Source organism: Ochotona curzoniae, unplaced genomic scaffold (assembly GCF_017591425.1).
Source record: "Ochotona curzoniae isolate NIBS_2020 unplaced genomic scaffold, NIBS_Ocur_1.0 contig_1014, whole genome shotgun sequence".
NCBI classification, from domain to species: Eukaryota; Metazoa; Chordata; class Mammalia; order Lagomorpha; family Ochotonidae; genus Ochotona; species Ochotona curzoniae.
Window position 1 is genome coordinate 52,737,701 of NW_024464920.1, and position 27,222 is coordinate 52,764,922.

The 27,222-nt window shown below is 54.9% G+C and overlaps 1 protein-coding gene across 1 annotated transcript in view; it reads left to right on the forward strand.

Annotated features, from left to right (window-relative positions):
* Nucleotides 1–27,222, forward strand: part of MOV10L1 (Mov10 like RISC complex RNA helicase 1) — a 57,818-nt gene that overhangs the window by 8,269 nt on the left and 22,327 nt on the right. The window contains exons 3-15 of the mRNA XM_040988404.1: nucleotides 1,561–1,723; nucleotides 6,004–6,116; nucleotides 6,590–6,774; nucleotides 8,332–8,475; nucleotides 8,654–8,787; nucleotides 9,025–9,145; nucleotides 9,945–10,139; nucleotides 11,494–11,608; nucleotides 15,239–15,416; nucleotides 15,633–15,703; nucleotides 19,953–20,044; nucleotides 25,040–25,098; nucleotides 25,739–25,836. Coding sequence (XP_040844338.1) covers nucleotides 1,561–1,723; nucleotides 6,004–6,116; nucleotides 6,590–6,774; nucleotides 8,332–8,475; nucleotides 8,654–8,787; nucleotides 9,025–9,145; nucleotides 9,945–10,139; nucleotides 11,494–11,608; nucleotides 15,239–15,416; nucleotides 15,633–15,703; nucleotides 19,953–20,044; nucleotides 25,040–25,098; nucleotides 25,739–25,836 — 1,668 coding nt within the window. The remainder of the gene's footprint in view (nucleotides 1–1,560; nucleotides 1,724–6,003; nucleotides 6,117–6,589; nucleotides 6,775–8,331; nucleotides 8,476–8,653; nucleotides 8,788–9,024; nucleotides 9,146–9,944; nucleotides 10,140–11,493; nucleotides 11,609–15,238; nucleotides 15,417–15,632; nucleotides 15,704–19,952; nucleotides 20,045–25,039; nucleotides 25,099–25,738; nucleotides 25,837–27,222) is intronic.

Consider the following 27,222-nt stretch of genomic DNA (forward strand, 5'->3'; position numbering starts at 1 on the left):
CTTGTTGGGAGCCAGGTAGGTGGCAGAGTGCTGTGAGCCCTAAGTGACATCCGTGCAGCATCCCTGTGTGGTCGCACGTGCTGCCCACAGGGCTAGGTCGGAGGCTGCAGCTCAGACCCGGCATTCCGACTTGGGATGCGGATGTTCCATGCGGCAGCTCTACTCTGTGGCAAAGTCTGGCTCCGGTTTTGCTTTCTTGATAGCGTCCTTTGGGGCAGCAAGTTTTATGAAATCCAGTTTGTTACCTTGTCTGTGGACAGCTTACCTGAGAAATCATCAGCTAGTCATCAACATACTGTGAGCTTTGTCATTGTAGCTCTGAATGTGAGGTCTGGATGTGCTGTGGGTGGGGACGCAGCCTTGTTTTTCTCCGCACATTAACAGCAGTTTTCCCAGGACTTTTCTGCGAAGAGGCTGCAGTGTGGTCCTGGCACCCTTGTCAGAAACCAGTGAGCCTCTGGGCTCTGTGTGCCATCCGCTGCCTGTGCGCTCCCTGCCAGGGCCGCACGTACTGCTGCAGCATTCTAGAAAGTTCTGGACTCAGTTCTTGTGTCAGCTTCGCCCCTCCCCTTCAGGCCATTGTGATTCTTTAGGGTCCTTGAATTTTGAGCTGCACTTTTTCTGTTTATGTAAAAATACACCGGTGGATGTTGGGCAGGGTAACAGAATCTACAGCTCACTTTAGGCAGACTACCATGTAAATAATTGTAAGTCTTCCACTTTATAAAAAGTAGGGATCTTTTCCATTTACTCAGATCTTTGATTCACGAACTGGCTCTAGAGTTTCCATTGAACAAGTCCTCCATCTCCTTAGTGAATTCCGGCATGTTCAGGGCTTCTGGGTGCAGTTCTAAGAGTTGCTGTCTTTGTTGGAGTCTTAATTGCAGGCGCGAGGGAACAAAGCTGCTTCCCTGCTCGCTGTCTGTAGCTCGTCAGGGAGGGCAGTGTTTGTGGGTCCTGTGAACAGAGATGATTCTGCTGCTTCTGCAGTCAGGAAGCCTGCTGTTCCTTAGCTGAGTCTGCCCTGCGGAGTGGGCACAGCAGGAGCCTGCAGCCCTGCCTTGTTCCCTGTCTCTGGGCAGTGAGTCCAGTCTATAGCATGGTTGCATGTCTGTGACAAGGAAGGCTATTGAATGTTGCCAGTAGCTTTTTGTAGATGAAGCGGTCATGTGACATTTTCCTTCATCCTCATAGTGGGGCGCTCTACATTTAGTGGGGTTCATGTGTTCAGCCACGTCAGCACTGGAAATGCTGCCTTCACTAAAGTCTTCAAGGTTTTGACATCTGTGTCAATACAGGGTTGCTAAGACTCCCCAGATGCGTGCCTTGAACCCTAACCCCAAGGTGAATGGATCAGGAGGCGATACCTTTGGGAGGTGATTGACTCCTGTGGGACAGTGTGCTTACAGTGCTTCCACCTGAGCTCTGTCATCCTCCTGCCTGGGGACTCCAAAAAAGTGTCCTCCGGGGGCAGGAGCAGCCTCTTGCCAGTGATGGCCTCTACCGGCCACTGGAACTTGGACTAAGACCTGCAGTGTGCCCTTCTTGTCTGTCTTGCAGGTGGAAGCTGTCTCTGATAAATGGGAAGATGGCAGCAAGAACTCGAACGAAGGCCTGTCAGACCCCTGCCCCCGGGTGCTGATCGGGTGTGTGACCTCCCTCGTGGGAGGCACCGGCTACATCAACCAGACTACGCGTTTCTCTCCGGAGAGTGTGTGCGAAGGTAGCCAGAGAGATGCCTGCTCTGCGTTTAAAACTGGGTTTTGTGTCTTCTGAATAGTTTGTATGGAATAGGGTTATTAAGAAATTTATTCATTTGTTCAGTTATTTGAAAGAGAAAGCGACAGAGGAGGAAAGAGTGGAAAAGGCAGATGTTCTGTTTGCTGAGCCCAGGTGGCCACAATGGCCAGGCCAGGCCAGGCGCCTCTAGCTGCATCCTGCACTCCACCTGGGTCACAGGGCCCCATGCCCAGGTGGCCACAATGGCCAGGCCAGGCCAGGCGCCTCTAGCTGCATCCTGCACTCCACCTGGGTCACAGGGGCCCATGCACTTGGTCTGTCTCCCACAGCTTTCCCAGGTGAGTTGTCAGGGAGTGGATTGGAAACAGAAGAACTTGAACTCGGACTGACACTGGAATGGGAAGCCAGCATGTCTGGACTCAGGCCCTTATGGAGTGAAGGGTCAGATCGTGGTGTGCTGGTTCTCCAGGCGAATCCTCCTGCAGTTCTGGCATGCCGTATGAATGCTGGTTCTGGTCTCAGCTGCTCCACCATCCCCTGAGCTCACTCTGTGTGGACTGGGCGAGCAGTGGAGGACAACCCAAGTCCTTGGGACCCTGCACCCGTGAGGGGGACTGCAGAGAGGCTAGACTAGGAAGAAGATGGCTCGCTCTCTCTGTCTCTCTCTCTGTGAATCTTTTTTTTTAAGGTTTATGTATTGTAAAAATTTATTTATTTGTATTAGAAAGGCATATTTACAAAGCAAAGGAGAGCCAGAAGAGGAAGACCTTCTGTCCGCTGATTCACTCCCCAAATGGCCATGGCCAAAGCTGAGCCAATCCAAAGCCAGGATCCAGGAGCTTCTTCTGGGTCTCCTGTGTTGGGTGCAGGGTCCCAAGGCCTTGGGCCATCCTCGACTGCTTTCCCAGGTCACAAGCAGGGAGCTGGATGGGAAGCAGAGCTGCCTGGATTAGAACTGGTGCCCATATGGGATCCTGGCACATACAAGGTGAGAATTTAGCTAATGAGCCATCATGTGGGCCCTGAAATAAATAAATGTTTAAAAAATGATGGACAGGGGCCCGGCGCGATGGCACAAGTGGTTAAAGGTCCTCGCCTTGCATGCCCGGGATCCCATATGGGCGCCGGTTCTATCCCGGCAGGCCCGCTTCCCTTCCAGCTCCCTGCCTGTGCCCTGGGAAAGCAGTGGAGGACGGCCCAAAGCTTTGGGACCCTGCACCCGCGTGGGAGACCCGGAAGAGGCTCCTGGCTTCGGATCGGCATAGCATCGGCCGTTGAGCTCACTTGGGGAGTGAGTCATCGGACGGAAGATCTTCCTCTCTGTCTCTCCTCTCTATATATCCGCCTTTCCAATAAACAAAATAATAAAAAATAAATCTTTAAAAAAAAATGACGGACAGGATGAGATTTGAGTCTCTGCAGTGCTGTCCTTGGAGACGCTCGGCTGTTAGGTGGAAGTGCTGGTTTGTTGAGTGTCGAGTTTTGAATAGTTCCACGTTGCCATTGAGTTGCTAACCTAAGTAAGCAACAGTGCAGTTCTGAAGAGGCAATGTCATTTATAAATACTTCCATGTTTTAAAATAATTTACCTTTCCAAGAGCTTATATCCAGATTTAATAGCATTTTTTGTTTTAGGATTTTATTTTTTATGGTAAAAAGGAAAAAAAAAAAAGACATTTTGGTACTAATTGCAGCTAATTCTGTGCTGGTGTCTGTGGTGGTGGGTCTAAAACCAGCTCTTAGGGATCCACGGAGAGACTGGGCTCTTCATCCTTGGGGACTAGACCTGCCAGTCCATTGTCCAGAGCAGGGGCCGAGTCAGCTGCTGGGCAGGTGTCAGCCAACCTTTGTCCACCTGAAGAGCCTGTGCCTGTGGGTGGCCCAGGAGGAGCGTCCTGTAGGCTCAGTAATTGCCTCAGCCACCAGAGTGACAAGTCCTGTGGTCCCTGGTGTCTGCCTGGCGTTTTAGGGTCTCCATTGTATCCTATGCCTCTCAGCTGTGCTGGGAGCAGCCATGCATCTGGGTGGAGAAGATGCATGTCTTCAACACGGAGGTGCATCCTCCAGGAGCAGACAGCCAGGAGCAGGGCACATTCTGGAGGGTTTCCTTCCATGGCTCAGAGGAGTGCAGAGATGTGTGTCAACGTTGCTGTTGCCAGAATCTGGAAACTAGTACTTGTGCAAGAAAGGAGGAAAAGGAACTCTACAGACAAGTCAGCTGGCTGTGTGCAGGGACAGGGCCCTGCCCGGGGCCAGGTGAGGTCTGCCTGCAGCCCCTGACACACCAGTCACTGTGTTCCTGTAATACTGTGTGTGTGGCTCCAACCTGAAGGCGAGGGAAAAACCCCACACCCTGTCTCGGTCCACAAGGTGTGAGTCCTGCCCACATCACTGAATACGGGGCTGCCATGCTCTGAGAGGCACTGTGCTGCAGAGGAGACCAAAGCTGTGAGTGTCAGGGACCCCACGGAGTAAGGTGGCTGGGCAGGACAGAGAGTGCCAGCTGGGCAAGTCCAGGTATGGCAGAAACAGGGTCATGAGCGAGATTGTTGGGCCCTGTTGCCACCTGCCCTTGTGAGGTCACGTAACCTAGCTAGCAGGGATGTAGGTGCTTGCAGCCTGGAGGAGGGGTATACACCAGCTGTCTGCCCTCAGCAGGGCCCAGCCGGCTGCACTGACCCGGCTGTCTGAGGAATCCTGGGTTGGTCATTGCCTCAGGGCCCTGAGTGAAGAGAGCCTAGCCCCACACGGGCTGTTCCCCAGAATGCCCTTCCCTGCCCAGTCCAACCTAGCCCTGCCCTGTCCAGCCCTGCCCAGCCCAGCCCAGTCCCATCCCACCCAGCCCTGCCCTGCCCTGCCCTGCCCAGCCCAGCCCAGTCCAGTCCAACCTAGCCCTGCCCAGCCCAGCCCAGCCCAGCCCAGTCCAGTCCCGTCCCGCCCAGCCCTGCCCTGCCCTGCCCTGCTTGGCTCAGCGCCACAACAACTGCTTCCTTGTTTCATGACGTGGTAGTCACTGCCAGGATGCTTTTCATGTCACAGACTCCCCACAGCCATCACCAGAACCTTCTATCCTGCTCATCTGGGCAGTGCTTGCGCTGGTGGGCAGAGGGCAAGACTGGGAGGGTGCTCCTGCTACCCTTGGCTTCCATCCTTGCTGGAGGCCGCTGACAGCCAGCACTGCTACCTGGGCCAGCCGAGCACTTCTGTGCCAAGGGTGCTGAATTACGTCATGCTTGAAGGATTGGCTGGCTGGCTTCATTGTATTAGTGGATTTGCAAAGCAATACTCTGAAACTTCCTCAAACATCTTTCTGAAAAAGAAAAATGGATTTAATCTTGATATCTGGGCCTGGTGTTCTTGGTGCCTGTGAACATATTTTAATTTCTCAGCATTTGTGACACAAGAGGTCTGGTACAATTCATGAGGAAAGTCTACATGGGTTCTTGTCACCAGGATGAACTTGGCTGTGACCGTGGTTGCCACGAGCATTCTGAAACGCCCTGGAGTGGGAGTCAGGGAGCACTAGCACCCTGCCAGTCCCACAAGCCTCTGTGTCTGTAACATTTACTTGTTTATGGAAAGAGACAGAGGCCTTCTGTTGGCTAGTGCTGGTTCAAGCCTCAGATGGCCTGGGCCAGGCCAGAGCCAGGATTCCGGAGCTTCCTCGGGGCCGTCTTGTGCTGCTTCCCAGACAGGAGCTGGATTGGAAGTGGAGCAGCTGCGACTTGAACCAGCGTTCACGTTGGAGACTCATGTCAGAGGCGACAGCCTGACCCACTGAGCCCCACTGCCAGCCCTTCATGTGTGGGATGAGTACAGATAGCCCTGCATGCCGCCACTGTAACCATAGGTGCTCAGAGCTGCAGCCTTGGAGTTACCAGCTGGGACATGAGCCAGGGGGCCATCGCACCAGGCTCTGAGTGCTTGGTTCTAAGTTTTATTTAGGCCACTGTCACCTTGGGGTCTTTCTCCTGTTGCCGTCTGCCCTGGTGGAGATGCTTCCTCTCCCTGCCTTGGCATTGCTGGCTTGCTTAAAACAGGTTCAGTATCGGTAGTATGCCTGCCTTATTACCTTGTTGTTCCAAAGGTGTTTATTACAAAATGGCGAACATGATAGGGAAACAGGCTCCTCTGGAGGCGGGGACGGCCCTCTCCTTTATCCTTAGGGGACAGTCACTTCTTGGGGCTGTGGTGAGGGTTTGGCGGGCACGCCTCCCCCACTTGGGTCCCGCAGGATGATGCAGTGTGCATCCGGCCTTGCAGGTTTCCAGCCCTGTAAGGGAGACTGGGTGGAGGCCGAGTACTGGATCCGGCCAGGCACCTGGAGCAGCGAGGCCCTGTCCGTGAAGCCACTGAGATACAAGCGTGTGGACAAGGTAGCTTGTGGACGTGTGTCCAGGTCTGCCGGCGGGGGCCAACACTGGCGTGTATAGGGAACCCTAGACTTGGAAACAGCTGAGTCTTGCCCACAGGGAGCTTATCTCCTTACTGAAAGTGCTGCATTCCCTTAAGGGAATCAGCCAGACCCTGACTACTCCTGCCTGCTCACATGAATGTCCATTAGACGGTTCGTGTGGAAGTGTGGAGGTGTTTTCAGGACGAAAATTGTAGTGGTGGCTTGGGACCTGAGCCTCCTGCTGAGAGCTGAGGGGTGGACAGGGTAGGTGTCTGCGCAGAGCCCAGCCAGCTCTTGGCTCCTTCATGACCCGGCTGCCTGGACCTCTCTGGTGTCGGCTCTCTGACTTGAGCTCGCACCGGCCCAGAGGTCGACCGTGACCACGTGTGAGCAGGCTGGGCTGACGTGGGCTCCGTGGCGTGCACTGCTGGTGATGCTGGCCTCTGCTCGTAGGCCTGCATCTCCAGCCTCTGCGGCAGGAACGGGGTCATAGAGGACAGCATCTTCTTCACCCTGGACTCCCTGAAGCTGCCGGAGGGCTACGTGCCGCGCAGACATGACATCGTGAGCGCCGTGGTGGTGGAGAGCAGCCAGTCCTGCTACGTCTGGAGAGCTCTGTGTCTCATGCCCGTGCACAGGTGCAGACAAGGAGGGGCCCTGGGGGCGACACGGAGGAGTGGGCAGCTGGCAGCGTGGCCAGCGTGCTGTGTGTGAGACTCGCTCAGCAGAGCTGGCTTGCGCTCCAGATGTGGCTCTGATGTTGTGCACACGTGCCTGGGGTTTCCAGAGGGTTTTTTGTTGTTTGGGGTTTTTTTAACCTTTTTTTTTTTTTTTTTTAAGATTTGTTTATTTTTACTTGAAAGAGTTCCAGAGAAAGGAGAGAGCTTCCATCCGCTGGCTCACCCCCAGATGGCCACAGCAATCAGAGCTGAGCCAGTCTGAAACTGGAAGCCCGTGGCTGCTTTGAGGTCTCCCACGCAGTGCAGGTCGAGGGATTTGAGCCACCCCACTGCCTTCCCAGACCCAAGCAGGGAACTGGATGGGCAGTAGAGCCGCTGGGACACCAACTGGCACCCATATGGATTGCCAGCATCAGTCTGAAGGGTTTTTTGCCGCCTTCATAGTTGAGGTGTGGCAGAGGCCCTTGGGTCCTGGCTGAGGCTGGTGACCGTGCTCGCCCACCATGATCGCAGCTCACAGACAGGCACTTGGAAGGGAGAGAGGTCCTGTGTCCTGGGCCAGGGGAGGCAGGCGGGGGAGGCAGGGCCAGACTGCCCTTGGCGTTCGTGACTAGGTCGTGGGTGAACATGGGCCCTGAACCCCTCTGTGCTTGGACTTAGAACTCACGTGTGGCTGCTCCTGGAGTGTCAGATCACAGTGTGAGGAACTGCAAAGCGTCCTTGCCCCCCCCCCCAATGACCAGCAGTCCTGGGCTCCCACTGCAGACAGCATGGCCCCCAGGAGGGCCGAGTGGGGAGCAGGGAAGGGAGATTGTCCCTGTGTGGCCATGGGTGTCACGGTGTGGCCAGGGGCTCATCCTGAAGGCTCTGTGTTCATACTGGACTGTGGGCCACGGAAACGTGCCCCCAACTGCATCTTCTGGAAGGAGCATGTGGACTGGAGTGAGGCTAGATAAGTCTGATTACCCAAAGGGACATACAGTTGCCATGGAGTTGTTCTCAAACACTGCATGTGGCCCTCAATAGCAGAACCTGTTCTGAGAACTGGGTCATCAGGTGGCTTGACCAGATGGCTGTCAGAGAAAGCTCCCATGGGCCTGTGTGGTGCAGCCACTGCTCACCACGGCTGTGGCTGCCAGGCCGCGCCTGCCCAGCACGCCTCTGCATTGAGCCCTGCAGGCCTGTGTGACGCTCTGAGCACTGGAAAGTTCAGGAAGGCTCCTGTAGAAAACTCCTCAGCTCCATCATTTTCTGAGCTGCTGTCGTGTGTGGTATGAATTGAAACAGGGTTCTGCAGCTGTGGCTCAGTGTCAGGTAGGGGCGCCCAGGCGTGTGAGGCCTGTTGGTGCCCTTTGTGCTGTAGACTGGAAGAGTCGGGGACCCTCAGCCCCTCCCTCGCCAGCCTGTTGGAGAGTGGTGTGGTCCCTAGGAGTCTGGGTCTGAGGGTCCCTCCGGTGGGTCAGCAGGCCGTGCTGCCAGAGGTTTCACCACTCCTTTCTCTGGCACTTTCTCCAGAAACCCCGCCACCCCTGGAGTGCCCCCTGAGGAGTCCTATGGACCCCAACTGCTGAAGAACAAAGGTGGCCTTGAAGTCACAAGGATGACCAGTTTTGGAACACTGAAGGAAGGAGCCAGTAAAAGCCTGGCCATCTGGATCGAGTGAGTCAGAGCCTGGAGCTGTGGTGTGAGAATTTCAGGGCAACTGAGCCCGGTTGTATTCTTCCTCATTGCAAAGTCTTCCCAAACTTTGTTTGCCCCCCAGTATCCTCTTCAACTCCTGAAGCTGCCGTTGCTGTGTGGCTGCCTATCTTTGTGACCGTAGCTGTTTTGTTTCCAGGAATAAAGGAGACACCGCTCAGAGCTTAGTGAGCTGCAAGCTGGCGGGCTGGGACAAAGCTGGACAGTTCAGGCTCCAGGACCGGGCACGCCTGGCTGCGTCTCTGGTTCCTGTTTCTGAGAAGAATTGTTTAGGTGAAAATACTGATTCCTCAAAAAGTTGCAGCAAAAAGAAAACCCCTCAGACACTGAAGAGCAGCTTAGTGAGGAGTGAAGTCTCTCCAGGTAGAGGGTCTGCGTGGTGCAGGGTGGCCTGGGGGCGGCCCGTCCTCACCCGGAGGCTGCCCCAGGGGCTTTGTGACTGTGGGTGAGTCCAGCGTGGGGAGGTACAGCTTGCCTTGTGGTCTAATTGTGGACCTAATGTCCTTTCAGGTGACTGTACAGAAGACAGACAGAAAGCCAGCACTGTCTCAGAGCAGACAGCAGAAGTGGAGCCTGGGGGTCCCATCCCCCCTGGAGGGAAGACTTGCATCGTGGTTACATGCGATGCAAAGTATGTGACGGGGTCTGACGAGAGCGGCCTCTGGGGACCCTGGCCCGTTTTTTCAGCTTTGTGTGTAGCACTTGGCAGTTTGACTCTTTTGATATGAGAGTGTCAGGCAAAGCCTGGATCTCAGAAGTGGCTGCTTTCATGTCAGCATCTGCCCCTCCTCAGCAGATGGCCTGACCCTCTTTGCAGACAGAATGCAGGGTTGTGATGCCCTGTCCAGCAGGTGCCAGCCTCTGCTGTGGAGCCCGTCCCACTGGCTGGCTGGTTCCCCCTGCCCTCGCCAACCGCCCCACCCCCACCACAGGCTGTTGACAAGTGTGTGGTCACCTGCTGGCAAGGCTGCTTGGGGCTCTCCTCAGGCATCAAAACTCTAAGTCTTTCTAAACACTTGGGCTCGAGCGGATCACACCGCTCTGCCCGTCCAAGTGCAAGTGTGGATGGCCATCAGGCGGGCAGCTTGTAGGCGCCACCCTCTTAGCATCCTTCACAGAGCAGCTGCAGTGGGAGCAGGCAGCACGCAGTGGCACGGATGGGAGCTGCTGGAGTCAGGCAGGAGACCAGCAGAAAGCAGTGCATGTGTGTGGTGTGACCTCAGGAATCTGAGACTTTTCCCATCTTAGATGTGAGAATTATAGAGTTTAAGCACAGTCTTGGGACAGACAGTATTCCATCATCTACTTTCCTCTGAAAAGACGAGTGGGAAGCAGAGAGCTGCTGTCGGGCAGCTGCGCACCCGGCTTCCGGGGGCAGAGGACCCTGCTGCATCTGTGATTGGAATTAATCTGATTTTGTTTTTTTCAAGAAATCCTGGCCGCTGCAAGGAGCTCCTTCTGCTGTGTTTCTCAAATTTCCTCATTGGGCGATACCTCGAAGTCACCGTCATGAGCGCCGAGGAGCTGCTCGTCGCCGTCCGCGAGCCCTTCTCTTGGAAGAAGCCTAAAAGCTGTCAGGCGGTGGTGCCCACGAAGACCACAGTGGTTGTGACGACACAAAAGAGGTGTGTGGTGGGGCAAGTGTGTGCTTTGCATGTCGGGGACAAAGCATGCCTAGGACAGTTCTCACCCTCATGGGGGGAGCTGGGCCTCTTTCCATGACTCTTGGGGGAAAGGGGTGCATTTCCTTGGAAATTGTAGGTCAGGTTGCGTTCCTGGGACTCTCAAAGCAGTGTGAATTCCAAGCGGGTACCTGTGGTGTCCGGGTCCCACTGGGCACTGGAGGTCTCAGGACAGCTCAGGGCACCTGCTGGCCCCCCCGGCCAAGCTGTCTCCAGCAGCGCGAGCCTGTTGAGGAGGCAGAATTGCTGGGTCTCACGAAGCCTGCCTGGGGATGCAGCTGGGACAAGTTCCCCGTGAGGTAGTGATGCTGGCACCGGAGCCCTTAGGGCCACATGTCCATGGTGTCCTGAGGTTGGAAGTTGGCCTGTGCAGGAGTGTATTGTGGACCTTCGTCTCCTCCTGTGCTGGGTGGGTTGGAATACAGGACCTGCCCCGGAATACACAGGTGGGAATCCTGGATTTCAGAGTCCATGTTGTCCCATCTCCTGCAGGCTCAGTGTGTCGGGTTCCCGCAGCACCCAGGTGCTTGCATCCCTGGTCAGTGATCTCCCTGTGGGAGCATCTGGCAGCCCCAGAGGCTCCTGGGGGGTCAGAAGGGTGGCCTGGGTGCTGAGGGGCTGGGCCTGCCCTTCGCATGCTGCTGGGCATCGCTGCCTTCCCCTCAGTGCCCCGCCCGCCAGGCCCTCCGCTCGCCACGCTGGGGCAGTGCTTGCTCCTGGCCTACAGCACATGTGGACTGAGAAGGCCCGCAGGGCCAGCTGCTTCCCATCTGTGTTCCCCGCACAGGGATAGTGACAGTTTGTGCTGAGGACGGCCTGTGGAGCCCACGCAGAAGCCGAGCTGTTTGGAGGAGGAGCCTGGGGAGCACCGTTGGCCCCTGGACTCAGGAGTCCTGGTGCCCTGGCACCTCAGCCCTCTGCCCGAGGGAATGCTTGCGCTGTTGCAAGGCTCCTCGGCTTCCAGGGGCCCTGCCACTTCCCCTCGCTGCTTAATCATTTCTGTGTCTGACGTGCGTGGCAGCAGGGCTGTCCTCCCCTCACGTAGAGAGGTGCAGGAGCTGCAGGTAACACTGGACCCTCAAGAGGAAGGGCAGCCCGAAAGACATTGAGACTTCACCAGGTGGAGCCAGTGCCCCAGCTGGGTATGGGGCTGCCACAAGTCGGACATGTGATAGCGTGTGAGGGTGTGGGGTGAAGGCGTGTGCTCCTGCAGCCCAGGAGACGAAGTCTACGTGGGAGAGTCCGATGGTGAGGAACTGCTCTTAGCTTGTGCTGGTTTTGTTTTGTTTTGTTTAAGGAACTCAAGACGACAGCTTCCAAGCTTTCTCCCGCAGTACCCGATCCCAGACAGACTGAGGAAGTGTGTGGAGCACAAGACCGACGTCCTGACCTTCCAGCCGATGCTCGCCGAGGTGGGCAGGGGCTGCTGGCTGGGGAGGCCTCCCGGAGGCATGCCCCTCACCCACTGTGGGGACTCAGGACGGGAGGGGGGTCTGCTGCTGGCCCGCAGCCTCTGCCCAGGCGCTCTGTGCTGCCACCTAGTGCTCTGAACAGAGGCCCGGCCTCACAGCAGCTCCCCGCCTGGGACACAGCCCCCCTCCAGGGCCGGGGGTTGGAGCCCTCCAAGGTAGTACCAGGCCAGGAGGCGGCTGCGTGTCCCCGGGAGGCCTGCTGTCCCCTGCCCTTTGTGGGCTCAGTGATGACTCAAGAGAGGACGAGGGACACAGGGAACCCTGTGGGGAGGAGGGAAGCCTCTGTGCCGCAGCGCCTCTGCTGACCCCACTGGGTGACCTGAGTCCTCGGATGCCCCCGACCCATTTGATGGACCGGTGCAGTCCTCTGTGTCTGCTGCTTGCTGGGGTGTTGTCAGGTGTCGGTGAGGCTCCAGACTGGTGCTGCTGGAGGACTCTGCTCCCACGTGACATTCGCTCAGTGTGAAAGGCCGTGATGCTGACCTGTGCCCTCCAGGTTGTCAGTGCTGCCTGGCTCCGTGCTCATGCAGCCCCTGCACTTGGCTGGGCCACGTTACTGTGTCTTTCCATACCGAGGCTTTGGGCTGTCCTCGACTGTTTTTCCCAGGCCATCAGCAGGGAGCTGGTTGAGAAGTGGAGCAGTGGGGATACAAACCAGTTCCCACTTGGGGTTCTGGTGCCATGGGCAGCGGATTAGCTTGCTGTGCCACTGCACTGGCCCACCATCGGACTTTCAAACTGTCCTTTTCCAAAGCTACTTGAACTGTCCAAGGTTTCTTGAGCTTTCCTATGAATTATAGTATGAGTCTCTTTATCTACAAAACCTGTTGCAGGGGTTTGCGTGGAAAGTGCACCACATCTGTTGACCCTGTGGTTAGCCGGTTCGAGGCCTGCTGTGGGCGTGCAGCTGCTGCTCTGGTGACTGAGCAGGGTTTTAGTTCTCATCCCACAGCTCTCTGGCTTAGAAAAGACTTATTTTATGTATTTGAAAGGCAGAGTTACAGAAAAAGGCTGAGAGACAGCTCTTCCGTCTGCTGTACTCCCCAGTGTCCACAGCAGTCAGCCTTAGGGTAGGCCAAAGCCAGGAGCCAGGAACTTCATCCGAGTCTCCCACGTGAGTGCTGCGCTGCTTTCCCATGCACAATAACCAGGGAGCTGGTTTGGGGTGGAACAGCCAGGGCTCACACCAGTGCTCTTGTGGGATGCCAGCATTGCAAGCGGCAGCTTTGTGCGCTGTGACACCATGTCCCAAGTCTTTCACTTCTTGCTTAAGTACATTATTGTTGTTGTTGAAGACATTTTTATTGGAAAGGCATATTTACAGAGAGAAGGAATGCAGAAGTCCTCTGTCTGCTGGTTCACTCCCCAAGTGACTGCAATGGCTGAAACTGAGCTGATCCAAAGCCAGGAGAGAGGAGCTTCTGCCAGATCTCCCACGTGGGTGCAGGTTCCCAAGGCTTTGGGCTGTCCTCTGCTGCTTCCCCAGGCCACAAGCAGGGAGCTGGATGGGAGGCAGCCAGGATACGAACCAGAGTCTTTGGGGTCCCGACGCATGCAGGAAAGGATTTAGCCACTAGGCTGTCACACCAGACCCACTTCATGACTTTTGATGCTGCTGTACATGGAACCACTTCCGTGTTCTCCTTTTCAGGTAGTCCGTTGTTGGTGTTTGAAATGCAGCTCATTTTTGCATCCTGTTGCTTTGCTGAATTCACGTATTCTGACCAGTTGTGTTTGTGGAACCCTTAGGATTTTTACCTAATAAACTCATGTTCTATCTCCTTAAATAGGATCAGTTTGGCTTCCTCACTTCCGATTTGAGTGTCTGTTTACCCTGGCTAGGATCCAGACCCTCAGTTGGGTCAGCAGCTGGGTGGGGAGGACGGTAGCCAGGTGGGGAGGACGGTAGCCGGGTGGGGAGGATGGTAGCCAGGTGGGGAGGAGGTAGCCGGGTGGGGAGGACAGTAGCTGAGTGGGAAGGACGCTGCTGCCTGGGCTGGACCTTGCTACAATGTCTTTGTTATTTTGAGGCCATTTTCTTCTGCCTGTTGAGTTTTGTGTTTTGTTTTGTTTTGTTTATTTATCATGAAAGGGTGTTGAATTGTACAAGGAACATTTACCAAGTTAAACCATATCCTAGACCATGAACAAAAAAGATTAAAACATGTAGAGTCCATAATGTGACTGCTGTGCAAATGCTTTAGGAATGAGTGACACCGTCACTTCTGGAAAACTGCTACAGAAAATGCCTCCCAGAGGGCCAGCCTTGGCGCAGAGGGTCAGGGCCAGCCTTGGCACAGAGGGTCAGGGCCAGCCTTGGCACAGAGGGTCAGGACCAGCCTTGGCACAGAGGGTCAGGGCCAGCCTTGGAACAGAGTTCAGGACCCGCCTTGGCACAGAGTGTCAGGGCCAGCCTTGGCACAGAGGTCAGACCTTGGCACAGAGGGTCAGGGCCAGCCTTGGCACAGAGGGTCAGGGCCAGCCTTGGCACAGAGGTCAGGCCTTGGCAGAGAGGGTCAGGACCAGCCTTGGCGCAGAGGGTCAGGACCAGCCTTGGCACAGAGGGTCAGGGCCAGCCTTGGCACAGAGGGTCAGGACCAGCCTTGGCACAGAGGTCAGACCTTGGCACAGAGGGTCAGGACCAGCCTTGGCGCAGAGGGTCAGGACCAGCCTTGGCACAGAGGTCAGGACCAGCCTTGGCGCAGAGGTCAGGGCCACTGTTGTCACAGAGGGTCAAACTGCTAACTGTGGTATTGGCATCCATGTTAGAGTTCCAGTTGGAGTCCCAGCTGCCCACTCATGCAGTCCCCTACTTACACACCTGGGAAAGCAGCAGATAGCACAGCTGCTTGGCCGCCTGCACTCACATGGGGACCGGGGTAAAGCTCACACGTGCATGACACCATCAGAGATGAAATTAAAAAGCAAATATGTAAGAATTAATTATTTTTATGCAGCAAATTTGAATGTAAATAATTAGGTACATAAGCACATAGAGGAAATTTTTATAGCTGTGAAAAAATGTAAACCTAAGGGCCAGCATTGTGCATCCAGCAGGAAGGCCTCTGCCTACAACACTGGCATCCCGTGTGGGCACTGGTTCAAGTCCCAGCTGCTCCACTTGAGATCCAGCCCCCTGCTAATGGTCTGGAAAAGCCAAGGAGGATGGCCAGATGCCTGGGACCCTGCAGCTCGTGGAGACCTGGGTGGGACTCTTGGCTCTAGCCTGTTAATGGGGCGGTCTCAATCTTGCTGCACTTCCTGCACTCACTCTGTCACTGTGCCATTTTAAATAGGAGAATCTTTAAAGATAAAAACATGAATAAATGAAGGGCCTCCCAGAGAGGCCCAGTTCCACAGACCTTTCACTTCCTGGTTCTGAGGAGATGAAAGCCAGTGCGGCCACAGCGGACACAGCAGTCATTCCCAGTGGCCCGTCCCAAGACCAGAGGCCTGACGTGTGCTGAGCATGGCTCTGGCGGCCGCGGCCCCTTTCGGCCCGCCGCCCTGTCTCCCAGGCATGAGCGTGGTGCCGCACACTAAGGAGTGTGCTCTGTTGTGGCTTTTCAGCTTTTGAACATGTCCAACTACAAGGAGAAGTTCTCCACTCTGCTGTGGCTTGAGGAGATCCATGCAGAAATAGAGCTGAAGGAGTACAACATGAGTGGAGTCACCTTGAAGAGGAACGGGGAGCTGCTGGTGCTGGAGGTCCCGGGCTTGGCGGAGAGCAGGCCTTCCCTGTATGCAGGTGTGACCATCACTCGCATGTCCCCAGGAAGGGACAGGACGTTGCTCTGGGCCGTCTCGGTGGGTCCCTTGAGCACTTGGGAGTGTGTCCACCAGGTCCCCTTTGTTGAGGGCAGTTGGTGCTGCGGTGTTCTTTTCTGCCTCGGTGCTCGCAGTCAGACGCTGCAGGGCAGCAGCCGTTGTCCGTCTTACATGTGCTGATGTGTCTTCCAAGCAGGTGATAAGCTGATTTTAAAGACTCAGGAGTACAACGGACATGTCATCGAGTACATTGGCTATGTGATTGAGGTGAGGACTCTTCCAGAACTCATGGCAGACTAAGCGGCAGCGACCAAAAGGTAGACTTCGTAGTTCGGCTCCTAGGTGATGCGCTCCGTTGGCCTTTGAGTCTGGGAAATATGAAGAAAAAAGTGAACTTTGAATAATCTCTGCTGTATAAATGCAACTTGAGAGAGAAATGCTGTCATTTTCAAGTGTGTAGAGTATTCCCTTTTACAGAAGCATAAACTGGCTGTGGACATTCTGAAGGAACTGGCACAGTGCAGGCACAGCAGGGAAATGGGCTCAAGAGTTGGGGTGAAAGGAACTGTGTGACCCAAGCTCCGCTGGCACTCGGAGCCCGGCCTGGAGTCTGGGAAGGGGAGTGTTTAGCCTGTGTGTCAGCAGCTGTGAAAGGGATGAGATGTGGTACGCCTGCATCCCTTGCCAGAATGCCAGTTCAAGTCCTGACTACTCTGCTCCCAGCCCAGCTTCCCGCAAAGGCACCTGGGAAGCTGCAGAAGATGGTCCAAGTTCTGGCACTCAGATGCGCGAACCCTGAGGATGGCTCTAGGTGCTGACTTGGGCCTAGTCTGGTACTGTTGCCTTAGGAAGGTGGGCTGGCAGAGCGAACCTCTCTCTCCCTCTCTCTCCCTCTCTCCCTCCCCTCTCTCTCTCTTCCTCTCTCTCCCTCCCCCTCTCTCTCTCTTCCTCTCCTCTCTCTGTTCCTCCCCTCTCTCTCTCCCTCCCCCTCTCTCCCTCCCTCTCTCCCTCTCTTCCTCCCCCTCTCTTCCTCTCCTCTCTCTCTTCCTCTCTCTCCCTCCCTCTCTCTCCCTCCCCCTCTCTCCCTCTCTTCCTCCCCCTTTCTTCCTCTCCTCTCTCTCTCCCTCTCTCTCTCCCTCTCTCTCCCTCCCTCTCCCTCTCTTCCTCCCCCTCTCTTCCTCTCCTCTCTCTCTCCCTCTCTCTCTCTCTTCCTCCCCCTCTCTCTGAGCTGGCAGGTAGAACCTGTGCTTGTGTGTGTGTCTGCCCCTGCTGCCCTCTGTCTGTGTCCTTCTGCCTTTCAAATAAATACATCTTTAAAGAAGAGAGCCACGCTGTGCTCACACTGAAGTCCTTAATTCAGTCCCCATTCCTGGTCCTGACCACAGCTGTGGCTCCGGCACCCCCTGGGAGACTTGGAATGAGTCCCGAGTCCCCAGTTCCCAGCTCTGGCCTGGCCCCGTTGCAGGTGTTGAGACTGGGGGACGGAGTCACAACAGTTAGGGGTGTGCATCTGTCCCCGTGGGGAAGGGTGAAGGAGACGAGAGAACCTGAGAGGGTTAGACATCTGCAACAGCTGGCCTTTGCCATGCTGCTCCTGTCCCTGGACGCAGCCGTGGCCGTGCTGTCCGTGGCCGGTGCAGCATGTGCGCGTGGAGATGCTGCCTTGGTCTGGCTTGGTGCTGAGAGGAGGTGGACACTGACACAGATCCCTGTCACAGGAGACCTTGTTCGTGTACCTGGAAGAAGAGGGGCCACGAAGGGTGTGTTGGCACCCCAGAAGGCAGGCTGGCACCGCAGGTGAAGCAGGCACGTGTGCCCTGGCACCCTGTCTCAGGACATCCGGCTTCTGATGCTGTCCCTTGCCAGGGTTTCCAGGAAGCAGTGGCTAACGGTGCCAGTGCCTGAGTCCCTGCAGCCTCGGGGCATTCCCAGCTGAATTTCCTGGCTTCTGGCTCTGCTGCTCTGTCCTCTGCTGTTGTGGCCTTTCAGGATGGAGGAGGCATACAGATAAGAATCATGGAAGTAGGAAGCAGAGCTGGTGAGGCCCAGCTTAGACCTCTACAGCCACTCCCTTACGAGGGCTCTGCCTTCCAGGTGGTGACTTAACACCCAGCCCCTACAGGGCCCCACCTCTCACTGCACCCCCTCAATCAAGGCTTAACACTAGGGCCACTGCAGATGCCCATCTTCCAAGCTGTGGTAGTGGGTAGACAGCAAACCAGCAAGGCCTGACGTAGCAGCGTAGCAACGATAAGAGCCACTGGACATCCCTGAAGCCCAGCCCTGTGGAGGGACCTCCCCCCGGGGTGGGGGGTGTTGCTGGAAACAGCAGGGGTGATGACACGCACCCCAAGTCTGCTCTCAGTGTTTCATGGCCCAGCAGATGAAATGTGTGTAGACTGGGGCTGCTGGTCTGGAGGAGGTGCTGTCAGCAATGTTCCTGGGAACCTGCAGCAAGTCCGGGGGGTGGATTCTGGTGCCATAACTCAGGTAGAGTCCTGTCTTTGTGCCCCAGGGCCACGAGGCACTGACCAAGAGTCCATCGTACCTGCCTGGCTGTGCTCTATCCTGAGCCCCAGCATGGAGGGCAGGCACTGGGTGCTGCCTGCTTCTGCCATGAGAGGCCAAGATGCATGGGGGCCCTTGTCCCCAGACTCCAAGACAGTTTCAAATCTGAGCCACTAAAACAAAAGACATCTGTTGTGCCTGAGTGTTCTCCCCTGTCCTGTAAGGTAATGGTACTGATTCCTGGGCTGCAGTGTCCACAGGACCCAAAGGTGCTGCTAGCCTGTGGGTGGGCAGAGTCCAGGACAGTGGGTGCTGCTAGCCTGTGTGTGGGCAGAGTGCAGGACTCAAAGGTGCTGCTAGCCTGTGTGTGGGCAGAGTGCAGGACAGTGGGTGCTGCTAGCCTGTGTGTGGGTGACCAGAGAAGTGTTGGAGAAGAGGACGGGAATGGTCCATTTCAGATAGAAACTTCTAACTAGGGAAGCAAAGAAGATGCAAGTCCATCCCTGCAGCTCCCACGTGTCCTTTCAGAGCGCCTGGGTCCAGACCAGCCTGGCTGTGGAGGGCACGGGGAGGGAACCTGTGAGTGAAAGATGAGCCCTATCGGTGTGGCAACATGGCAGGTTTTATCATGTGACAGTGCTTATCATGTGATAGCCAAGTGGCCGCTGCAGACTCCCCATGGTCCAGTGGTGCTAGAGGCAATACTAGGCCCCATAGCCACTCAAGAAACAGGGCAGACAATCGGGGTGAGGTGCAGCTGAGTGGCCCTCTCTGGCCCCTGACCCATCGGTGGCTGCACACAGCCTGCTCATTCAGTTTCTAGTGCAAGCACATGGCCTCAGGGCATAAAGTTCTGTGCCACAAGGTCAGCTACTCAGAGGGATGCAGTTCATGGTGAAGTTGGCTAGTTCCTTGCTGGCTTCCTGCAGCTGAATGCTGGCCAGAGCAGCGGTATGTATCCGCAAAGCTGCAGATGCTACCGCTGCCTTGCTGCTGCTGTACTGCCGCCTCTAGCCACAGACAGCATGGGCAGCAGGAGCCATCCAGGTGGCCGCTGTGGACCACTGGCAGTCCTGGAATCCCTGTGGAGGGAAGGCTGTGCTGGTGGCCGTCTGCTGGGATGCAGCATGGTGTGCCCCTTCCAAGCCCCCTGGTATGTTCCTGGTATCCATGTGTGTTTACTTCATAGTGAAGTGTTGGGATTCCTGTGGGTGAGGTTGCCACTGCCAGCTGTTGTGGGGAGCTTGCTTCCCTGGGCTTAGGCCCTTTGATGACAGATTGATTTTCCTTCCTCTTCCTTCTGGGGAACCCAGACACCTCCGCTGAGCGGTGTCTGTAGTCGGGATTGTGACACCGGGTCTGCCGAGAGCAGCAGCTCTGCCGCACAGCACAAGCGCTTGGTCAGGCCGCAGACTTCACACCTCCGGGCCTTCAGGAAGCCCCACCTGCCTGCGCACCTCTCACGCTGATACACTTCAGCTCAGGCTTGTGCCTCCTGTCTTCCCTCCTGTGTTTCTTCAGAATTGTTCTTGTTGTTTGTTTATCCAGGAAAGAATGTACAGAATCTAGAGTGAGGGAGGAGGCTTCCCAGAGTCTGTTGTTCCCTGTGCTGCCACTAGGGGAGGTTCTAGAGCAAGCTTTCTGAGAAGCCGTAGCTGCCCTGCCACCCAGCCCTCATCTCGCGGACAGTGAGGCGGGCCTGCTGCCGTAGCTGGCCTGCACACCCAGCCCTCATCTCGCGGACAGTGAGGTGGGCCTGCTGCCGTAGCTGGCCTGCACACCCAGCCCTCATCTCGCGGACAGTGAGGCGGGCCTGCTGCTGAGAATCCCTCCTGTGTGATATGCAGCATAGTGACTTCTTCCTCCTCAGTTAATTTTAAAGACATTTAAGCAAATTCAGGCTCAAATCTGTAAAGTGAGTTTCTCATAATTTTTTGCTAGATAAACACACTTAATCTAGGACGTGAGGCAATATATCTGGAAATCAACCTGTGTATTTCTCTCTTAGATTCATGAAGAAGATGTTACTCTTAAACTTAACCCAGAGTTTGAACAGAGCTATAACTCTGAACCCATGGATGTGGAATTCACGTATAACAGGTAATTGCACACCCCTCTCTGTCCCCGGACACACCTGGGGTGCGTTGACTTGTGCTGTGTGTGCGCAGGTACACGCTGTGCATGGCTGCACTCTGGGCTCTCTGCACCAAGCCGTGGTCAGCACCAGCGTCCCCACTTGTCACCCGCCTGCCCGTTCACCTGCACAGCCAGTGCTGCAGCTCAGCTGTCCCTTCCCCTCTGCATGGACCCCAGCTAGAGAGAGACCTCTATGTACTGGTTCACTCCCCAGGTGGCTGCAGTGGCCAGATCCAGGAGCTTGACTCAGGTCCTCCACATGGGTGCAAGAACCAAGTACTTTTCTCTCTCTTTTCTAGACCATTAGGCAGCTGGATTGGAAGTGGAGCAGCCAGGACATGAACCAGCACCCATATGGGATCCCAGTGCTTCGAAGGGGAAGATTAGCCAATTGAGCCATTGCACTGGCCCCATACTTTTCTTTTTTTTCTTTTTTTTTTTAAAGATTGATTTACTTTTATTGAAAAGTCAGATATACAGAGAGGAGAAGAAACAGAAAGGAAGATCTTCCGTCCAATGATTCACTCCCCAAGTGGCTGCAATGGCCAGAGCTGAGCCAATCCAAAGTCAGGAGCCAGGAACCAGGAACTTCTTCCAGGTCTCCCACAGGAGTGCAGGGTCCCAAGGCTTTGGGCTGTCCTTGACTGCTTTCCCAGCTGGATGGGAAGTGGAGCTGCCGGGATTAGAACTGGTGCACATATGGGATCCGGCATTTGCAAGACAAGAACTTGAGCCACTAGGCTATTGTGCCAGGCCCATATTTTTCTTTAAAAAGCAGTTTGTGTGTACTCATACAGACACAACATATTCTTTAGTTTTAATTCTTTTGAACTTTATAAAAGCAGTTTTGCTGTGTGTGGGGGTTTCCTTTTCCACTCCACCTGTCACCGGATTTCTCCAGGACGCTCTATAACTGGCTCATTCCTTTATTCTGCATCACTGGCTCTCGTGCGACAGCGTCCCGCGTCTCCTGTTCTCCTGTGCTGTGGTTTGCTGTCAGGAGTAAGCAGCCTTGCAGGTAGCTGTTTCTGTGTGAGAGCCCATTGGCTTGTGCCCCCCAGGAACCCACTGCTGGGAATTCCTTGGTTTGTGGCAGTCTGGAAGCTGTGTGGTGGAGAACGTGTGGTATGGGTTTGATTTCTCTGGTCACAAGGAAAGTGACAGTGTCCATGTCGCTTAGCTATGGAGGTCTCATCTGTGCGTGTGCGCCTTCCACCCTCTTTGATTGAACCATGTTTATGAAGTGCAGCCGTGGCTGTACTCGCTAGCCTGTTCTTTGATGTGCATCTTTTCCAGGTTGGTTACTTGTTTTATAGCTTTCTCTAAAATATTTCTTAACAAAGAGTTAGTTAGTTTTTCATGTGGTCATATGTGTTTTGTTTATGTTTGTGATTTTCATGTCTTTTGTAAAAGATGATGATGTTTTGGGAAATATGATGGGCACGTGGTTTGACGAGAGCTGTTAAAGCAGCTGTGAGAGAGTGGAGGGCAGGGTGCAGAGCCCCTGAGGCTGCTGAGGGGGCCGTGTTGTTTAAGATGTGCCAGAGCTAGAGCAGACGCTGGTGAGAAGCTCTGAGTGCCAGGTGGGAGGCCGCCAGATGGAGAGAGAGGGAGAAAGTGTGTGTGTGTGAGCGCGCGTGCGCTTAGCGGGAGTTATGTGTGTAGGTGGGTAGGTTTGTTTTCAGTCAGTGCATGGGTTTATGTTGGTGTATGTTCAGGAGGCCTCTGGCCAAGGTGAGTTGGACATCCAGGGAGACCAGAGGGTGGCTTGTGGTGCCCAGGAGCCAGAGGAGGCGGCGATGTTCAGCCTGGCTTTCACAACCAACCCTCTTAGAGAAGGACCTTCTGGAAGTTGGTTCCGGTGTAGATTTAGCCACTGAGCCATCGTGCTGGGCCTGAAGATTCATTAATTTTATTAAAGGAATGGAGTTTTTAAAGAAAAGGAGACAAAGAAAGGTACTTTATCCGCTGGTTTGCTCCCCAAATGACTGCAGTGGGGCCGGGCTGGAGTCCGAGCCAGGAGCCTCGTCGAGCCTCCCAAGCTCTTGGCCATCCTGTGCAGCCTTTCTGGCTTCAGCATGTAAAGCAGCCTTGCGTGCCTGCAGTGAGCTGCCCGGCTGATTTGCTGCGATGATGTTACTCTGAGTGCACACACTCACGGCAGATGCTGAGTGTCCCCTCCTCTCCAGTGTCTAGGGGAGCGGGTGTGGATCCAATGTTCTCTTCCTTGCATGTTTGGTGAGACTCAACCCTGACGTCCTTGGCTCCCAAGTTTTCTTTTGGAAAAATTGTGGGAAAAAAAAAAGATGCCATTTGTTGACCAGATCTGACACCCCTCAGGTTACTGGTGTCCTCAGTAAGCTTCAGTGCTGTTCTTAAAGGGGTCTGTGCATCTCTTTCTTTTTTTTTAATTAATTTATTTTTATTACGAAGTCATATATACAGAGAGGAGGAGAGACAGAAAGGAAGATCTTCCGTCCGATGATTCACTTCCCAAGCAAGTGCAACAGCCAGTGCTGTGCCAATCCAAAGCCGGGAACCAGGAACCTTGTCCGGGTCTCCCACATGGGTGCAGGGTCCCAAAGCATTGGGCCATCCTCGACTGCCTTCCCAGGTCACAGACAGGGAGCTGGATGGGAAGTGGAGCTGCTGGGATTAGAACTGGCACCCATATGGGATCCCTGTGCGTTCGAGGCGAGGACTTTAACCACTAGGCCACGCCACCAGGCCTGGGACTTTGCATTTCATCCAGGTTGTCTTCCTGTGTTCTGTTCCTGACAACATTGCCTTGGTCAGCCGTGGCGACACGTGCTTCCTGTTTCTGATAACGCACTCATGTCTCCCTTCCCTCAGCCGGCTGGGCACCTGCTTGACTTCACCCTGCTTGGAGCTTGCTAGTGCTTTTCTGCTTCAGTTTCAGCTCTGTCCTGCTGAGTTTCTACCTGAGCTGCTGGGTGCTGGGTGACTCGCTGTTAAAGGAAGTGTCCCTCTAGTGCCGGAGAGGCGTGCCCTGGCACAGTGACCAGAAGGCACAGTGTGCCTGGGTCGGAGGGGGCATCTCTTCTCCCAGGGAGGATGCAGGTCCTCCGCCTGCCCCAGGCTCAGTGCTGTGGCTGAGGACCCTCCCCTCCCACCTGCTCTGCCTTGTTCTCAAGGGGTTTCCCTTTGCGTCTTTGTGTTTTAATTGAAATGGCTTTGGGGTGGTACCTTTGTCAATCTCAGTGTTTCCTGTTAGCCCTGTTCTGGGCTGTTCAGGTTCTCTTGTAAGATGTCACTACTAAATATTTATCCACTAACTTTGCAGCATTGCTGGAGGTCATCATTTTATCCTTCAACCCACTGATTTGATGAATTTTATCTGGATGACTTTGACTTTGTAGCAACCCCTCTTGTACCTGACGTGAATACATTGTTTGTGGTTCAGTGGCTTACTACCTAAAAATGTTTCTGGAATGTTCTGGCTCATACTGTCTTGTGCTACTTGGTGGCTGTTGGGAGGTGGTCTGTGCCTGCATTGTGCGTGGTTGTGTCTCGGCCCCATTCTGGAGTCACTGTCATAGAGCTTTCGTCCTCCTTCTGCCTTGGAGAACCTGGAGACGGTCCAGCAGCCATTCCGCCAGGGTGTAAAGTCTGTAGGACAGCCGCGAGTCCGCTCTCAGGGCTTTTCCTCTCTAACTGGTTTGCATTAAGCTGCCTTGTTCTTGGTAGGGAGGTTCTTTCACTGTACCCCAGGTGACTGTGGGAAATGGCAGCGAGCGGAGAGAAGCGAGAGTAGCCCAGAGCCTGCATGTCTGGCAGCCCCTCAGGGCTGGACCGGCATGGGGAGGCCCGCGAGAGGCCTCCAGGAAGTCTTGTGCACACACTGGGATTCTGCCTGCAAGTGGGCAGTAGGTCCTGGGGCAACCCCGGAGCATGCGCCATGGCTCCAGCCCCAGGAGGCCCCTGGGGATCGCCTCTGTGCCCTGTCACGCTGCAGCCCAGGTCCTCCTCTTCAGGGGTCTTGTTTCCTTAGAGGTGGACTTACGCTGCCCCCGGCTCAGCTCTCTGTGGTCAGTTTCTAAAAAGACCCTCACCAGTCCAGTGACCTTCCCGCTTGTTCCCTTGGCCATTGGAGTAGCAGTGTTCCCAGCAGAGTCCGTGTTGTCCTCATGCCAAATACAAGTTCTCCTTGTGGGTTCCTGGGGAGCAATGGGGGGACAGTACTCTCCGGGGCAACTGACAAAGTTTATTTCCAGGGTTAGTTCTCATACACTTAGTAAAACAATAGTTCAGACACAACTCAGAATTAGGTCATGTCTGGGAACAGAGAGTTCAAGGAGGCTGCCAAGACGACCTGGTCAAAGCATTATTGAAATAAGGAATAGATGAGAAGTACGGTCTGTCCTTGGTGACCAGAGCACAGATGCCTGCTTGTCATCAAGGAGAGCATGAGAGCCCACCCAAGGACCCACTCGGGGCAGGAGTGCACTGTGGGGACAGGCCCTCCCCCGCGTTCCTGGAGCCTCTTCTCAACAGGATCCCACAGGCCTCCGCTGTCCCAGCTACATGCTGTTGGAAATATTCTGACACCAAGGGTGTTCCTTCTGAAGAGTTGGGAGCACTCCTGGATCCCCCGTGTTCTGTAGAGACGTGTAGTTCACGTGCCTTGGCAAACATGTTTCCAGACCTCCACATGGTCTGTCTGCAAGCTGGAGGAGTCTGCTGCCCAAGCAGTGGCAATAGGGCAGTGTCTTGCTGCTCACTGTAGCACGTGGCACAGAAAAGCCCTGCACTGTCACCAGCCACTGGCCTTCATCTGTCATCATGGGGCCCGTCCCCTGATGGCCAGGTCACCATGGTACCTCCCAGGATGACATGGCAGTGAAACTCAGGCTGTAGCATCTGGATACACAAGTTTGTGTTGCTCCTGTCGGCCGTCATGATTCTAACTCATGGTGTTTCTCCTTGTCTGTCCGGTAGGACCACGAGCAGACGATGTCATTTTGCACTGGAGCAAGTCATCCACTTGGGTGTCAAAGGTACTGTTTGTGAGTCTTCCTGCAGAGTGACTGTAACCTCGGGGGCCAGTGGGGTGCATGGTGTTCAAATAGTCTCCTGTCACGTGTTAGAGGGAAACCGTGTGATAGCCACATGTTTTTAAATGAAGCTTCCATCTCTTAACATGTTTTTGTTTTAAAACCAGAGTAAGAAAGATCTTCCGTCTTCTGGTTTGCTTCCCAGATGGCTATTGATGACTGGAGGTGGGCTGGGTCTCCCAGCGGGTGCTTGGGCCCAGGCGCTTGTGCTCCGTCTGTTGCTTCCCAGATGCGTTGGCAGGAAGCCAGATCAGAAGTGGAGCAGCTGGGACTCAAACCAGGACCCTCGTGGGGTGCTTGTGTTGCAGGCAATAGCCTAACTCGTGCCAGCCCATTTATTTTCTCCTAAAGAATGTTCATGTTTTCTTACTTGTTCAACTCTGTAGAGCATCACACATGAGTATTTGAGAGCTGAGTTGCTCTGCCTTCCACATGGCTGGAGACAGTGCAGTGGAGCTGTGGCAGCACTGTGAGGGGGTCCCAGGAGGCACACGCTGGAGGACGCTAGGGGAGGTGCAGCAGGGGCCACGCTGGCCTGAGTTCTGCACTAACATCTGCCCTTGCCCTCTGCTTGCTTTCCAAGTTTTGTTTCCAGAAGAAGTCATTTTACAGTCTCCCCAAGTGACAGTGAGTTGGAACCTCACACAAGATGCCCGAAACGACGGAGAGTCTGCCTCCAAGGTAAGGCTTTGCTGCCGTGGCCTCTGACGTGTGAGCAGGTGGCAGTGAGTGAATATCTAGACTGCTTCGTGCCAGCTGACGGGTCTGTAATGAGGACTCTGATGCACAAGTAACCACAGGGGCCTGGGCAGGCAGTTGTGTGGGAGCTCGACATGACTGCTGTGTCTTAAGTGGAGCACAGCGAGATACTCCTGAAACCCAGACAGGTTCACGTGCTGGTGCATGCAAGAGAAAGTGTGGAAGGAGCGTAACACAGACTGCTACATTTGCGGTCTTGGTGAGTGTTGCGGGGTATTTGTATAATAAATGTATTTTCTTTTTGATGATGTTTACATAGTTGGTTTTGTATGCCCACACTGATCAGTGTGGGAGTGTCAAGGTCTGGGGAAAGTAGATGAGACAATTGCTTCCAATTTTCTTTCTTCTGGTATCGGGGGGGGGGGGAGAGAGAAGGGGAGAGGACTGCTCCCAGAACCTAGCCACATCAGGGACGAGGGACAGCCACCCGATGTCATCCTAGGACTCCCGATGTGGAGTATATCCCAAGGGCACTCCTTAAGTGGTTTCCATAGTTCTGTGATATTGGTTTTGTTGCTCCAGTGTTGAGGAAACGATTCCAAGGTCCACAGGCTGACAGTCCATCTGCAGGCCTCCATGAACTGTCATGTCGCCCATGCGATTCTGGCTGTGCTGTCACTTCACAGACTTCAGCAACCAAGGAGACCCAGTTCTGACACATGCACTCCACAGTCAGACCTCAGGTCCTGTGGTTTTCCCCTTGGTAGGAGTTCTGAGTCCAGTGGTCCAGTTGGGAGGGAGTCCCCAAAGAAACCTCACCAGAGATAACCCCGGACCTGACTCAGGTATGTGCCAGCCAGTGCGGGGTCCGGCTCATTCCATCACCCACATCAGCCTACACACACTCTGGTGGCTGTAGTCACCTGGTCAGTTCTGTCCCCAGCCCCATCATACGCAAACCAGTGGATGCTCTGTCCCAGCCTAACCCTCCCACTATATACTTGGTCCTCACATACCCCAGCAGGAACTGCAGCCTCATCAGAGCAGCCCTCAGGAACCCCTACCAGGCTTGTCCCCAGACCTGGTTTCTGTGTATGCTCATGTTTGCAGCAGACTGGTCCAATCTCTCCTGCATCCCATTCAGCTCTCTTACACATCAGAGGGCATAGCAGCCTAGCTTAGCCTGACCAACCCCCTATCCAGCTACATGCATGCGAGCAGTACCACTGTCTGTCCAGCCAGGCCCACCCACAGCTCTGGCTCTCATGCTCACCAGTGGGAGCTGCAGCCTTCTGAGGGGCACCCACACTATCTCTACTAGGCCCTCTCTCAGGCCTGGATCTTGCACTTTCCAGGTTGTTCTGTGGT